The following is a 16,094-nucleotide window of genomic DNA, read 5'->3' as shown; positions in this document are numbered from 1 at the left end:
AGAGTTATTTGCATACTGCTTGTACTGATTTCACTCTACAAGGTTTTACCCTTTGATCTTTGAGTAACCTCTGCAAGCATTTCTGTTATATGCAGACACACCTTCAATCTGTGGTTATCCTTTATTACCTGTTCAAACATGTGTCCTGTAAGTGTGTGTGTGTGCATGCTTGTGTATGTGTATCCATCTGTGTGCTTACACCTGTGAGCATGTTTTGTGGACCTGTTTCATCGTGGAAATATATCCTAGTTCTGCAACAACCTAATTGGCAACACAAAATGCCATTCCACTAGCATCAATGGAGAGAAGAACTCTCCTTAGATCTACACTTTGTTCTCGGAAGTGAGACTGGAGCCTTCAGAATAAGGAAGGCTAGAGTACATCAGAACCTGGCTGACTGACAGAGCAGAGGTACAGAATCTAAATGATACAGCTTCCTCCTCTGTGAAAGTCACTGTCAGCACATTGTCTGATGTGTTCACATCCAGTAGGACATCAAACCAGCGAAGATCACCTCTCCGTCACACGCCCTTTACCTGTCGCTCCTCCACAAACGACTACTGGGACAATGAAGACATGTTATCTCGTCACACTTCAGAGTACAACGTGTGGATCTGAAGAGAGATCCTCTCCTCCCTTGATACTAGTGGAACAGCATTTTGTGGTGCCAATTAAGTTGTAGCAAAACGGTGAAGCATCCACAGTGAAAGGGTGGGGTGTGATGTGATGTGGAATGTTTAACTGGTCTAGATTTACCACTAAATGGTTTGGAGTGCATCAGCCATCAGTGTCTCTCCCTCTCCCTCTCCCTCTCCCTCTCCCTCTCTCTCTCTCTCTCTCTCTCTCTCTCTCTCTCTCTCTCTCTCTCTCTCTCTCTCTCTCTCTCTCTCTCTCTCTCTCTCTCTCTCTCTCTCTCTCTCTCTCTCTCTCTACCTCTTCCCTTTACACCCCGAAAATAACAGCAGGAGTGGGCATAGATTGAAATGAACAGATAAATACCATTCTCCCCATATATTTTCAGTCAAATCTGTCCCTGTTTCATATCACATGATCACACATGGGTGTTGTGGTCCCAATCCAAAACTGTTGTACCGGTTCTGAAACAATCATTTGGTTTAAAAATATCCCCCTTAAAAATACTGTCCAGCATACCGCACTGCAGGTGTCTGCATGTGGGTCAGTGCTGGGAACGAGAACACTAGAGAGACCAGCCAGGTTCCTCCCCACTGACCAGCCGCTCTCATCTGTCTCTCTCCCTCGGTCAATACCAGGTGACAATTTGACAGTAATCCATGTCCATGCCCTGAGGCTGTCTTTCCTTGCTCTGCGTTGAAATAATCTCAGGTGTGTGTGTGTGCGTGCATGGTGGCTGTGTGTGTTCCTCAAAAGGTGAGAAAGGGGACGCAGTAGGTCTTACACGTTCCCCTCAACTAGGATCTGGGAGCTGTCCGCTGGCAGTGGTGCTGAAAGTAACAAAGGCACCAGCAGGACTGCGCAAACAGCACGTCTTCTAACAGACACTGGCTGTTTGTGGCAGGAGTTATTCTGTCCTCTTGATGCATTTCCTTCAGGGTGCGAACTGTTCACTATGCACACCAAGTTAGACTCCTTCTGGTTGGCTTCTAACAGAATAATCTTTGTCTCAAGTAACTGATGATCCACAAGGTAACCTTGGAAACCACAAAGCCTTCATAGAATTCTCAGAGAAATGTGTAGGACAGTCACAAACAGTGTAAATGGCTTGAGTTCGTCCAATCAGAGGTAACGAAAGAGCTTTACCTGTCCTGGGTGTGCAGCACTCTTATGCTCGGGAGCATTCTCACTGAATAACCAAGTAATGCACGATAATGCTATCATATTCAGAATGTAATTATAGTCTCTGTGCCTGCCCACATGATTATGCCCTGTGAGCATATGCACACAGGAGCACAATACAAACCCACACACACAGGCACACACACACACACATGCACGCACACACGCACATTCAATGTTGCTAAGATGGGCTGTGTAGCCGAAAACTACCTTCATCAAGACACATTCAGAGGGCGACAATACCGTTATTCAGGTGACAGAAGCAACCAAAATGGAGAGCTTTTTTTTTTACAAAACCAACCAATCATGCTTAACACAAAGTGAAGCTATGAGCCATTAAAGTACCATTTGGAAAATGCTATAAAAATTCTGAAGGTTTTCAATTACATCCAGCAGTCAGACATTTCTCTCATGTTCCAAAAAGTAACATCAAGAAGGCAGGACCTAATTTGGGTCTGTAGTTCCTCCTTTTCTTCCTTCTCTGCTCAGAACATTGTTTTGAATGTGGGCAAAGAAGCAATGCAGTCTTCTCAGCTGGATACATATTCTCAACACTTTTCCAGTTTTATCAAATGAGCTACTCTCTTTCCGGTGTCGCTTTTCTTTGCTATCACTGTGAAGTGTGACAGAGCAACACTGTTATCTGGTGCCACGGGCAACATAACACACACACAGCTCTTTGAGCATTACAGAATTAACCCCTCTTGCCCGCTCATCTCTCCCCTCATCCCCCCTTTCTCTTTGTCTCTCTTCCTCTCTCTCTCTGTCTCTCTCTCTCTCATCTCTCCCTGTCTCTTTATCTCTCGTTCACACCTTATCAGCATCCTCATTGTCTGTCTAAAGTTCTCCTTTGGACCCCAGTGTTCTGTTGGGGCCTAGTGTTCTGTTAGGCCACTGGAGGTCCAGATGCACTGGGGTTACTGGAACCATCTGTGTGAGAAGGACGGAGCGCTTTGCCTCCAAGTGGATCTGCCTTGATCTTGTTTTCTCAGCACCCCTCTCGCTTTCAACCTTTGTCTCTTTCTGACTCTCTCTCTTTATTTGACATCTGTAGGGCATCTTAATCATGTCATTTTTGTTCCTCTGCTCTATCAATAAATCAGCTTGCGTAAAGGCAAGAGCAGAATGGGATGTACCGCCTTTCACTGTTCACTACTAATGTTTCTGGTTCTTTTTTCCCGTATGTCTGTTATTCTGTCTTTTTGCCTATTTCTCTCTGTGCTGGATAGATACACACACATGCACTTTCAGGGACACTAGTAAATATGGACAAACAAACACACAAATATGCACACTTGCTGTACGTTCCAGCTTTCACAAGCAAAGTGACCTAAAACAGAATAGCATGTTCTGTAAAAAAACAAACTCCAGAACGTGAGCCCTGGCCGTGCGCAGCCTACTGTGATGTAAGGAGGGTTAGGTGTAAAAACCATCCCACTCATTCACTCATGCACCAGCTCATACAGCGCAGGTACAAATCAGGACCTTGGATACACCCCTGATCTGATCAGAAGAGCTCAAGAGATTAAAATAATAAAGATGACAAACTGCATTACAGGTGCCAACAGTGCTCCTGTCAACTCTCCACAACAGCATTCAACCAACACTGGAAGGCAAAGGAGGAAACTACAGCCATCAATCATTGATCTAAACATCTTTCAGCTGTCAATGATGCAACATAGGAGAGAAGGTGAGACAATCCGAGAGAAGAAAGAGTGGAAAAGGGATAATATTAAAGTACATACTGTATCTTTGTGGCACCTCGGCCAGCTCCATGCTGTAGCTGAGTCTTGAGGAACACTGTAAGGTGTAGCGTGAACGAGGCAAGAAAAAGATAAGAGAGAGAGAGAGAGAGAGGAGAGAGAGAGTGAGAGAGAGTGAGAGAGAGAGGGGAGAGGTGGAGACAGAGACAGTTCCCGCCAGCAGACACGCGATGCGCTGCACACTGAGGGGAGCGTCTGTCTCAGAGCACACTCCTCACTAGCCCAGCAGCCCCACACAGCAGATGTGTTTGTGTGTGTATGTGTGTCCGCATGTGCGTGTGTCTCTGTGTGTGCGTGTGTGTGTGTGTTAGTTTAACTGAATGGATGGGGAGGTGTGGATCTAGATGGGAGACGATTTGTGAGACTAGTCTTATTGAGATAGAAAGAGGGAGTAGAGGGAAAAATTAAGAGAGAGAGAAAGAGAGAGAGCGCAAGAGAGAGAGATAGAGAGAGAGAGAGAGAGAGAGAGATAGAGAGAGAGAGAGAGAGAGAGAGAGACAGAGAAAGAGAGAGAGAGAGAGAGAGAGAGAGAGAGAGAGAGAGAGAGAGAGAGAGGAGAGAGCATCTTAAAGCAAATGCAAGACTGAGGGGGTAGGGAAGGAGAGAGAAAATGAATGTTTACATTTGAGAGGGTTATTAGCTCAGGCCTGGCGGTATCACACTTTAGGGAGCTGAGCTCAGCTCCTTTATTGCACATGCACTTGTTCCCAATAAACTGATGGACTGGGGCCATTGGATTTGTGCATGTGTGTGTGTGTGTGTGTGTACATGTCAACGAGGTGGCTAAGATACCAGCAGGTAGTTCATAATTGTGTCCCTCTACACTGGGGGTATCAGCAAGGTTTAGGCCCTAGGATTGTCAAGAGTTATAGTTTCCAATCACTGCAAAGCTTCCTCTTTCAACAAGTTGGTAATTACATTACCCATCACCATGAAACTCATCTCTTGAATATTTCTCATATATTACTAATAGTGAGTGTATTCTCCAGTCTAGGTCGTTTAAAAAAAGAATAAAGTTGTCTATTCTAAATGTTAACTCCACACTGCAGGTAGAAACATTGAGTGCTGATGTTGGTGTAGATGGGGAGATGGTAACACTTGCCATCTGGTGCCATCACTCACATTAAAACACACACACACACACACACACATTAACATGCCTGAGGACTAAATAAACCCAATTCCATTACAGATTTTTTCTGCCTATAAATACTTGTTTGGTTCCCTCAAAAGAAACCAATGACATGGTTACTCTAACAACACATTTCCACAGAGTCTCTCTGGCATCTGTTTTGACAAGGCCTTCAGGTATGATGCAGACTATTCATCAACACAACTGCTCAGTAAAATACCTCTCAACTGAGTTTGAATTGTAGCTGCCGTTCAAAGATTATTTGGTGTGGATTTTAAAATGGATTTAAGTGGTGATGGTTAGGATTTTGGTAAGGATCTGATGGAAAATAGTTCCTATGCTTCTTCCCAGTCCAGACAAGGTCAGACACTTTTTGACAGTTAACTGCTATCATGAGGAATGACAGTTTCCAACCTCTGAATCCATGCTGAGGAATGCTTTATCTACCAATACCCTGACGATCATAATCCTGAGATTTGCATAAATCCCCCCACCACCACCACCACCCCTCCCCGCCTGTCTGCCCTGTGCGGTTTTGGGCATTGTGGTGTCTTGAGTCTCCATTTTGACCACACTCCAAACAATTCCTCTGAGACCGCTTTTCTCTAAATCCATTCTTTGAGGATTGATCTGTGTTGACTCAGACTGTGTTTGCCTCTGTGTGTGTGTGTGTGTGTGTGTGTGTGTGTGTGTGTGTGTGTGTGTGTGTGTGTGTGTGTGTGTGTGTGCATGTGTGCATGTGTGCATGTGTGACAGTATATGGCTTGGGTATTTTAAGGCGCAAGGGCCACATTCAAATGAATGAATTCCACCCCTTGCTTGATAAATACATTTGATCTCATTCTATAAATACTGAGAAAAACATGGAATTGGAATGAATCCATAATCAATGATGTGAACTGATAGACAGGGGGGTTATGGTGTGAGGAACAGGTATGGAAAGAGTAGAATGCAGTAGTATGAATGAAGAATGAAAACAAAGGGAGCAAGGTAAAGGAAGACTTATGACAAGTAGAGCTGGATAGATTCATGGATGGATGGATGGATAATGAGGAAGCTAGGAGAAATGGATGGATGGATGGGTGAAATTGGATTAATGAGGTCACCAGAAAAAAAGACTAAATCCTTAAGTATGATAGGGAGGAGACAATGCTAAATATGTGTGTGTGATCATTTGTGTGTGTGATCCTTTTCCGCGTACGTGGGTGTGTGCATATGCGGATGTGTGCCGGTACTTCCAGAGCCCAGGTTCCCTCAGGGAAGGCAGTATGCAGTATATTAAGATAACTCGGTGTGGCTAGCGAAGGCAAATGATCCACACAAGAAGCATGGAGCTGGAATGAGCGGCAGCTGGAGAGTGGTGCCTTCAGCTTGTGCTAATGTTGCGCTGATGAAAGCCTTAAATCCATGACTTACTTGGCGCAGGTTGTGCTTTGCGGCGCATGGAAACACCTTGCCTCTAGGGGATCTTCACGCTCAGAGGTTGTCTCTCCACGTTCTCACCAGATGAGGGGAACAATCAATCATCTAGAACACAACTGGGCCGCTGTGACATGCAGGGAGTATTCCTCTACAGCTTACTGTGGCCTTCCTCAGACGTACAAAGGGAACAACTTTTTCATCTCAGGGATATTTCTGAATATAGGCCAGCCATCCTTGTGGGAGTACTTTGTTTCAGAATTAGATTGTTTTTGTTGTTTTCACACCTCAATCTTTTGTAACAAAAAATATTTTCTTAAGCACCTGTGTGTTTTTCTGCCCCCCCCCCCCCCACACACACACACACTCCCGCCTACAATCAGTGTCTTCAATGTTGTGGAAAATGTTTCGCATATGAGCGAGGGAGTGCTGTTTCTTGAAGTAATACAACCCATCATGTTCCCTTCTCTCTGTCTGTGGTTTCTGCTCTCCTTGAAGATATTTGTCTTTGATGTGCTTCAGTGAATGGGGCATATTGACAGGGCTCGCTTGATTTCATTAGGTGTTGCTTTGATTGGCAAGCCAGACTGGGTTAACCTGGCCATATTAAAAAGATCATTACCACATTGATTTATTCATCGAAGTGGCTAGAAGTCCTTTCATTGTAAGACACACACACATACACACGTACACACAAACACACACTTGCCCACAAAGCAACATCACGCCAAGCTCCATTCACTCCACATTACCAATCAACTATCAATTCAATTATATTATCCCACTCATCACTAAACCTATTCTAGGTTCTTCAATAGCTTCAAATGATGTGCTTCTGTGACTCTTCAGAAACAAAACTTCATTTTTCTGTTGTCATTGTTTTCAACCAGCTAACTGGAAGATGAGTAGAATGAATATGCAAATCAAGGTTGTTTTTGGTCTGTGTGTCTCTGCATCTGTGTGTTCATATTCTTGGCTTTCACTAGCTATCTTTGTTCATCTCGGTGTGCATAACATGGAATACGGAAGATATTATCTACAGACAATCAAATAACTGGATGACAGTGGATTTGTGTTTTTATGCATACATTTATACATTTACAGTATGTAGGCCAAATGAAATCATGGATTCAGTGCTAAAGTCTAGTATGAAGTCATGGGTTCAGTGGTGTTGATGGATATTCTAAGTGGCTAGTGCTTGTCTATCATCTAGACTACACTGCTGGGTGGATTGTAATATTGGTCTAGTAAGTGACTAAAGCTATTGAGGGCCAAATTGTCTTTATCGTCTTTTGGATTACACTTCCTCCAGTGTACACACCAACAAACACACGTGTCTCACCTTAAAATAAAGCTCAGAACAAATCAACTGAATGCTGTTTGTGAAATTACCTTTTCAAGCCATGATCAACACTGCCCAGAGAATAAGCAGATATGCTAACTCCTCAGAATGAGAACTAACACAGGCACAATACTGTTGAACGGATCTCCGTCAAACAATAGAAAACACATTCAAAATCAACAAATACCATATTTGAATCAGAAGTGGCCCTATTGTATGTAAGCCAGTTACTTTATGGGCCCACAGATAAAACAGGTGGCTCCACAACATACAGCATAAAGCACCTCTCTCTTATCTCCAAGAACAGATGCAGCCTAATGCATGTTATCAATGAGACACATGACAGCATGTGTGTCTATACCTGGGAAATAGCAGGCATTAATCAGACTGGCGGAGGTTCTAGGGTTCCCCAGTGCCCACTACAGAACTGAAGATACGTAGCTGGATTTAAATGGCAAGTGGGAGGACGAGAGGGAGGATGAGAGGCGTCAATGACCTGGACAGGGAGTCTCCATGGCCATTCATAGCTGTCCACAGACACTAAGCCTGCATCTCTGAGAGGTGGGAAATGCTGTGACAACTCTACAGTTTCTGTTTTGAGTCAACGTGGAGGGCTGCTGTGTGATTTTTTGTCTTCATTTTTCTCAGAGGTGTTCTATCTGCTCTTGCATGTGATTACACGCACGCACACACACACACACACACACACACACACACACACACACGGAGCACAGGAGCCTGTCAGGAGCCTATTCGAGGAGTGCAGTCCCATTTTTCCCACTGCAGGAAAAGAAAGTGTGTGGTGCAGCTGAGGATGAGTCTGGCAGTGCTGTGCAGCTTACCCAAAACTCACTGTTCTGCAGACAAATACTCCCTCTCGCTCGCTCTCCTCCCTCCAGAAACACATTAGCCTCTGTTCTCTCCACCGTTTCCTTCTTCTAAGGTGCTTATGTCTCTAAAGATCATGCCATTTCCTGGCTTAGGAATGCGCCTCTGTACTTCCCCATTATCAATGCCTCTCAAGACGAGTAGCTCTCTCACCCAGAGATTACCATAGAGGCCCCATTGTTTAAGGTGACAGCCCTCCATATGGGTTGGGTAATGAACCACGACTGGTGAAAGGAGGATTTTGCATTGATGTCACCTACCCAACAAAGGTATCACTCAGTTGGATTTTAGAGAGCAACACCCAGTTAAAAAACTCAAAATAGAGGGATCATTGGTAACAGATATTCACAATATGTGTATATGTTTTTACTTCATTTTACCCACAAACACACATATGCAAGTATGCCATGTTAAGTCATGGAACCATCTAGTCTGCTTTTAGAAGAGGACATCTCTTAACCCTTCAGAGAGAAGTTCAGACCTGTCCCTATGCATCGAGCTTTCTGCCTCTCCTTCACCCTCCATGTTTAAAGAGCTTTCATGCACTACTAGGCTATATAAGCTAAAAGTAGTCAACTTCACTTTCTCTTTCATACACACGTTTACACTCCCACCCACACACACCTTAGCATAGCGTACTAACCTGATCATTCAAAACCTTCTCCTGCTGCCCTGCATCTCCTCCTTTGATGTTGAATGCCTGTCTGTACATGCCGCCCCTTCCTCTTCCTTTCCTCTGTTCAATATTGTATGATATTATCTTAAATCTTCATATCCATCTGCTACATTCAGACAACTCTATTCTCTATGCACACAGGAAGATTGCTTTGCCTGCTATATTATTCATTACCTTCACATGTGGCAGTTTGCAAATGATGATATTCCTGGTAAGAGCATGCTGGTGGTGTTAACCAGAAGTCATTTCACTGCTAATTGCCTTGGACAGATAATGAGCTGGTGATAATTTGATGGAAGCTTTCCTGGGGTTTAAGCACACACACACACACGTATGTCCATGTGCACACACACAAAGACCCACACATACGCGTATAACCTTTAGTATTCTAATGGACAATTAAATGACCTCACTTCTACATACAGGTGCTGGATCCAGACTGTGCCAGTCTAAACCAGGAACACATTCATATCTATCAAAACGGTGTCCACACACACGATGCATAATCACACGCACACTCACCCTCACCCATTTGTTCATAATCACCGTCTTGCAGTAGGAAATGTCCTTGAACTTTGAACTTGGATAAAACAGTGATTGAACTGCTTAAGGAACATCAGTATCCCCCAAGGGGAGACCAAAGGGGCTGAATGAAGAATGAAATCAGTTGAGGAAATGTCACACTCAATAATCGTCAACTGTAGTCTTTCATGGCCACATGGCCATGGCCATAACACAGACAGAGGATTCATCTCCATATTCCCCAGAGTTAATCACATAGGCACCATTCATGACACTGCATATAAATATATCTCTGTTTTTATGATATGGGATCTTGATCATAACCCTGCATGGTGCAACGTGGTGTACCGCAGCCTCTTTGGAGACGTGAGAGATCCACACTGCCCTCTACTGGTGAGATGACAAGACAGCGCTCATGAATGGGGAGGCTGAGCCCAGCGGAGACAGTGACAAGTCATTATTGTGGCATGTCATGAATAAACCATACTATTCAGAGCACTCAAACAGAAAACAAACAAAGCCCAAATAAGCACATATACAAACCACAGCTCGACAGTTCATTGGTCTATAATGTCCCACAAACCCGACCACAGTCCTTCCAATCCAACAGTTGAAAACTGAACTGTCTGATCTTATGTGTCTCACACTGAAAACAAAACACCCACACACACCCACTCACACACACTCTCCCAATGCAACCACTAGTTCCAGAAAACCAAGAGTGACAAACCCCAGTCTAACACAGTGAAGGAGTGAGTGTGTATGGCAGATGGGTTATAATTGTCTCAGCGGGACTCATGTCTGCAGGTGGTGGTAAATTGGAGGGCTCTGCTTTGGGGAAATACAACGTTTGTTTTCCAGCCTACTTCAAACCGTTTCTGTCCCCGCACACACACACTCACTCCCACTCCTCTGATTTCAAGCTGGTTGGGACATGTTCCAAAATTCCAAAGTGGAAAAGGTAAAAAAAAAAAAAGGTTTAGGATTCACAATGAGTTATTGTGGTTGCAGTAGAGGTACGATTTCCTGTCTCCTCGTTTATTCAGTGACAGCTGTTGGGGGTTTGAGAACTGAACCTGGCAACACTACAGATGAGGACGCCAGCCAGGTATTATTGTGAGTGCCACTGACAGTGTAAAATGTACAAACTGTCAATTGCTAAGGGGTCCTATACTCTATTACATATTTTATCATATCAACTGACCCTGGCAATGATATGCACCATGTTCCAAGGTTACCAGATAAGGTTGCCAGAGAACATTTATTGTAGTGGAAATACCAGGAGATAAACAAATGAGCATGTGTGAATGTGTGGTTGGTGTTTGCATCATTATCACAATTTAATGTTGCATTTTAAACAGCATGCACCTATCATAACCGGGGAGAATAATCATGACCAATCTTTATTGGAGATTGCTGGAAGAATCTTGACAGAACAGCTTCAAAGCTTCACAGCGTCTCCCTCTGGGCTTGCCGTACATGCTGGATGCATAAAAGAGCATGGAGGTACAGCAATTATACTGGACAAAGAAAAGGGCTTCATAAGTCATCATGGCTAAAACGTGCTCAACCGCACTTTAACCGCACTAATCAACTGAACAAAGTATCGTTTTAACTCTTAAGGGGTATTTTGTTTTCATCTTGAGCTGAACATTTGTATCTCTCCTTTCATGCCTCTCTCTCTCTGTCTCCTCTCCCCTCTACCCCCCTCCCCCTGCTAGTGAGTGTCCAGAGGGCTCCAGGAGAGGAGGGGTTGTGAAGACCCCGCTGTTTTAGCTGCCCAAATCCATTAAACCTGATTCAGCCTCACAACAGGTCTGTGATGAGTGACATGAACACCAGCCAGGTTAGCAGTGTCCGGTCAGACCCGCGTGTCATACACGCTGAGAACAGGTCCAGGGAAGTCTTGCTTCTAGTTTCTGCTTCGGAAGCTGAGAGCACAAGCTAGCTCCTCCAACCATCTTACTGAATGACATTTGTGTCCTTTTTAGAACGCATACAAATAAAATTGACGTGCTTTTGTGACTTCCATGGCTTGGTAACATATTGAGTTATGCTACGTTCAGTGAGAGCACCGTGATGACATGCTATGAATCTATGAATCTACGCTTGACCTTTGGGAATGTCTATGAATCTACCCTTGACAAATTCAGGAAATAAAAACACTGCAAATCAAAACAAGGGTCTTCATGGTAGTGGTGGTGAAAGCACAGAAAACAAGGAATAGGACTGGTCCCAGGGCTAACTGTGGCTCATGCTCATCTTACATACCGCACTGGCTGAAATCACACGACATGAGGAGATTCACAAAGACATTAAGAAAGTATTTTAGAGCACACACAGTGAGAAATCCTTTCATTCTGTAAACAACCTCATTGAACTTGATACATCAATATGTTTGGGAACAATCAAAGGAGAAGGTCATTCAAATGAGTGACTGATAAATATCCTATTAAAAATTGTTAATCTTCAAAACAACTTCCTGGCAGAGCAGGGGTAGTATGTGATGGGTCTACTGTTTGATCTGCAATATATGTACCACAAGATGTGATAACATCAATTAACAAATGCCCACACATACACCCGACATCAGAATAGCAAAGCATGTTCAATGGATAGCTCCTTATCCTGGGGCTGTAGAGATACTGATCATCAACAGCGTTGACAGATGTGAAGGAAGCCCATAACACGTCAGCACACACATCATTCCATTCACCGGCTTCCTTTGATAAAACAAACGCTTCCTCTATGCCATCACTAATGTCTGTCAGCACAGTTGAGATTGGTTGTTTTAATAACAGTATGTTTTGGGGTTAAGGCAACAGATACAACTCACACACATTACACATACAGCAGTGGGCGACAGTGTGCCCTGAATCAACATCAAAAAAGGGTTTGACTCACCAACACTGATGACGTTGGCAGAGAGGAAGTGACTGCATGGGAGACTGATCGTGCTTACGAAAGAGTCACCATCTGTTGTCACGGTTACTCTGGATCTCAGAGAAGGGTTGGGAGAGTCCGTTGCCATGGCGACCCCAGGTATAGTGACCAACTCTAAGCCCGATCAACTCAATGTTTAGGGTTGAATTTATATAGTACGGTATGATACTTTTGCGCGTGAAGATGATATTCCAAATTCAGGGCAACTGCAAATACAAGATATAATATCTTGTCTCATAATGCCCCCAGAGCAAATGAGTCTTCCATAAATGAGTGGTTCTGAAAAGCAGTGGATGTATCCAGGTTGCAGGGTTAGTCCCACAGGTCAGTGGTCGATCAGGGGCCAAGAGGCAACAACAAAAATAACAATAGTCCTTCTGTTCCAGGTAGAGCGGAACAGTAGATGTAGGAGTGGTGGAGGCCCGGTGGCAGCCTGGTGCAGCCTCTGATTCCCAACCCTCGTGCAGCCTCTGGTTCCCAACCCTGGTGCAGCCTCTGGTTCCCAACACTGTTGCAGCCTCTGGTTCCCAACCCTGGTGCAGCCTCTGGTTCCCAACACTGTTGCAGCCTCTGGTTCCCAACCCTGGTGCAGCCTCTGGTTCCCAACACTGTTGCAGCCTCTGGTTCCCAACCCTGGTGCAGCCTCTGGTTCCCAACCCTGGTGCAGCCTCTGGTTCCCAACCCTGGTGCAGCCTCTGGTTCCCAACCCTGGTGCAGCCTCTGGTTCCCAACCCTGGTGCAGCCTAGGAGCTTGGGGAGGAGACAGGCCACAATGACCTAGACACCTGCCAACCACACAGACAGACAGACAAAGTTAACACACCAAGGACAAAACATACACATCTACATCATTGCTTGCATGGTATATAACTGTAGAACTATACATACCCAAAACACGGACTGATTCCAGAAATACATTACAACAACCCCTTCTCCTGCCGAATGCTGTATTCACAGTTGCTGGTGTCATTGAATATGTATCGGCCACATCATTCATACAAAAAAGAAAAGAAGCCCAAGTTTGTGTCTCATAGCACATGTTTACTGAAACCATGTGCCATGCTACAAACCTAATTTAGTTTTGTAGAAAAGTCATGTTCTATTTCTTTCAACTAGTGTTTTATTCTGGATAAGACAAATCATGTGAGTGTATCTGGCCACACAGAGTCTAGTCAAGGAAGCTAATTCACTTACTGCTAACTGAAAAGCACGTCATACACAACTTTAATAAAGATTTGGGTAGGCATATGAAAGACAAACATAGGGGTCACAGAATAGGAAAGAGAGAGCCACAGTCAAGAGACAGAGAAAGGGAGAAGCTATATGGTAATAATAGTGTTGAATCACAAGTTATTCATAAAGCGCAAAATAATTGAACTAGGCATCTTCTCAGATGCCAAAACAGGCACATAGAATAAAATATTACATTTTTTTCCAAGTAAACAAGTACGGGAAAAACACCTTTAATCTTCAAAAGACCCACACAGTTTCGGAGGGAGTTCAAATATCTATTTATAGCAAGTGAATGTCTGAAGAAAAGCAGAATGTATTAGGGGGGCAAGTTGTACACAAGAACTGGATGTAAACACAATTCCTCATTACACTTTGCAAATACCACAAACTTCCCTGAACCCAGGGACAACTATGTAACTGATAATTATCACACAAAAAAATGTGGGTAAAAGAAATAGCAGCAATGAGAAGTGGTGAAGGTGGGGATGTAAGCAATTTGACTAATTTATCATTTGTCCTTTTAGCTCTTGAGCCCTTAGTAATCATACTGATTATTTTGCTACTCTACTCTCAGGGGCCACAGTACCTGATTCTATTTTAATTTGGCCCCCTCTCCTTGCTCTCTCTATAACCTTGTTTGCATTTGAATTCAATTTAAGGTGGATAAGACAGGATATTAGAATGCTGTTTGCTTTGCTGTATCTAAGCCTGAATAATGAAGAAACCATTTACCTTTAAGTTACATTACTGTACGTAATGTTTTCAACTGTTTTTCATACATAGGTTCCTGACAAAATACAGGTCCACAAGATCAGGATTCAAGCAAAGCCATTCTTTAGCAAACACCCAACAGCTGAAGGACAGCTAGAACCCACATAAACCTATTCACCTACCTTGGTGTTTTCACCTTCCACCAGACCTATCAACAACTGACCCAAGCACAGGTAGCGTGGATCATCAGATACACTGTGACTACTCCACTAGAAGTCCCCAGGTAAAACAATAGAAGGACAGGCAGCGGAGGATGCTGTGCTATGCTCCAGGCATCAAGGAATGAGCATTGTGGGGTTGGCTGGCTGGCTGGCTGATGGGCCACGACATGTTTAGAACTGTTGAAGGTGGGCGGTCAGAGTGAGCAGAGGTTGACTTTAGTGCAGGTCTGGACGTGTTGGGGTGTGTGTGTGTGTGTGTTCGTATGTGTGTGTGTGTGTGTGTATGTGTGTGTGTGTGTATGTGTGTGTGTGTGTGTGTGTGTGTGTACAGGTACGTGAGTGTGTGTGTGCAGGTGAGTGAGTGAGTGTGTGGTAGTTGGTCTTTTGAACACATGTGCAGAGGCACTTCATCTAATCCACCAAGCATCTCTTGCCAAAAGTATGACACATCCATACATGGGTGAGGAGCTTGGGTCTTACTCACCAACCGTCAGGCCGGCCCAGGAAGTTTACTTTACTATTAGAGGAGGGACAGTAAACACATTTTCACCTCATACCTAAACTTGCAACAAGCCAGCATTCTTCCTCAGATTTCGATGGAAATGTTAGGAGTGAACACACATGTACTACTATGATGTTAGTAACACTCCTTGTTCTCCGGATGGACAAGTAGTCCCCAGGCATGTTAGGACAGGCAGAAGTGCCATTTCATGCTTGTTCTTTAACACATCCACAATAACAATGCTACTTGTTTTAACGATAACATCATGACGGTATAAAGAGCAATAAATGACTATTGACTAAAGACATGTCTGTCCACAATGGCATCTTGAATGAGCAGCATTAGTAATGGAAGCGTTGCTATGTGACTCATTGTTCCTTGTGGAAGAACAGTAGGATGTCTGTGTTTTGTCTTGGAGTGACTATAGGTTTGTAGCTTCTTTGAAGAATAACACGCAGGTAAAGGAAAGGTGTTGAGTGTGTTTAGTCTGTTACACACGCAGACACACACACACACACACACACACACACCAACTGCTTGATGTGTGTTTCTCAATACACACAAGTCACGGACGGAGGCTAATGTTCCACAGTACAATGGCCTTTTCTTTCACTTTCTCCAGAATCATTATTTCACGGGGCACACACAATGGATTTTATACTGTACAATGCGTTTTCACTGTACAGACTGCCCACACTGACAGAAATGTCCCCAAAGTTTTCAGCTATTCAAAAGGTGGGTATGTTATTTCTATTAAATTGAAATGTGAATGTGTCTGGTCTCTATCATTAATATTAGCATCATTATTCATAAAAACATTACACGTAAAAACGTTATATGATACAACCAATGACCGAGACATGATCCATGAGGTACTTACCGAGACCAACATGTAGGTCTGGAGCCCTATTTCTACAAGAGCCACCA

General features: G+C 43.8%; 1 protein-coding gene across 1 annotated transcript in view; it reads right to left on the bottom strand.

Annotated features, from left to right (window-relative positions):
* The window catches only part of plch2a (phospholipase C, eta 2a), a gene marked incomplete at its 5' end in the record, with an annotated part of 79,758 nt that extends 67,140 nt beyond the window's left edge, over nucleotides 1-12,618 (bottom strand). The window contains one exon of the mRNA XM_084679031.1: nucleotides 12,462-12,618. Within this exon, the coding sequence (XP_084535157.1) occupies nucleotides 12,462-12,618 (157 nt within the window). The remainder of the gene's footprint in view (nucleotides 1-12,461) is intronic.
* Nucleotides 12,619-16,094: the final 3,476 nt, after the last annotated feature.

This window comes from Hypomesus nipponensis, chromosome 18 (genome assembly GCF_054491055.1).
Source record: "Hypomesus nipponensis isolate SF chromosome 18, ASM5449105v1, whole genome shotgun sequence".
In the NCBI taxonomy this organism is placed as follows: Eukaryota; Metazoa; Chordata; class Actinopteri; order Osmeriformes; family Osmeridae; genus Hypomesus; species Hypomesus nipponensis.
The sequence above is the reverse complement of the archived record's forward strand: the minus strand, read 5'-3'. Positions and strand labels throughout refer to the sequence as shown.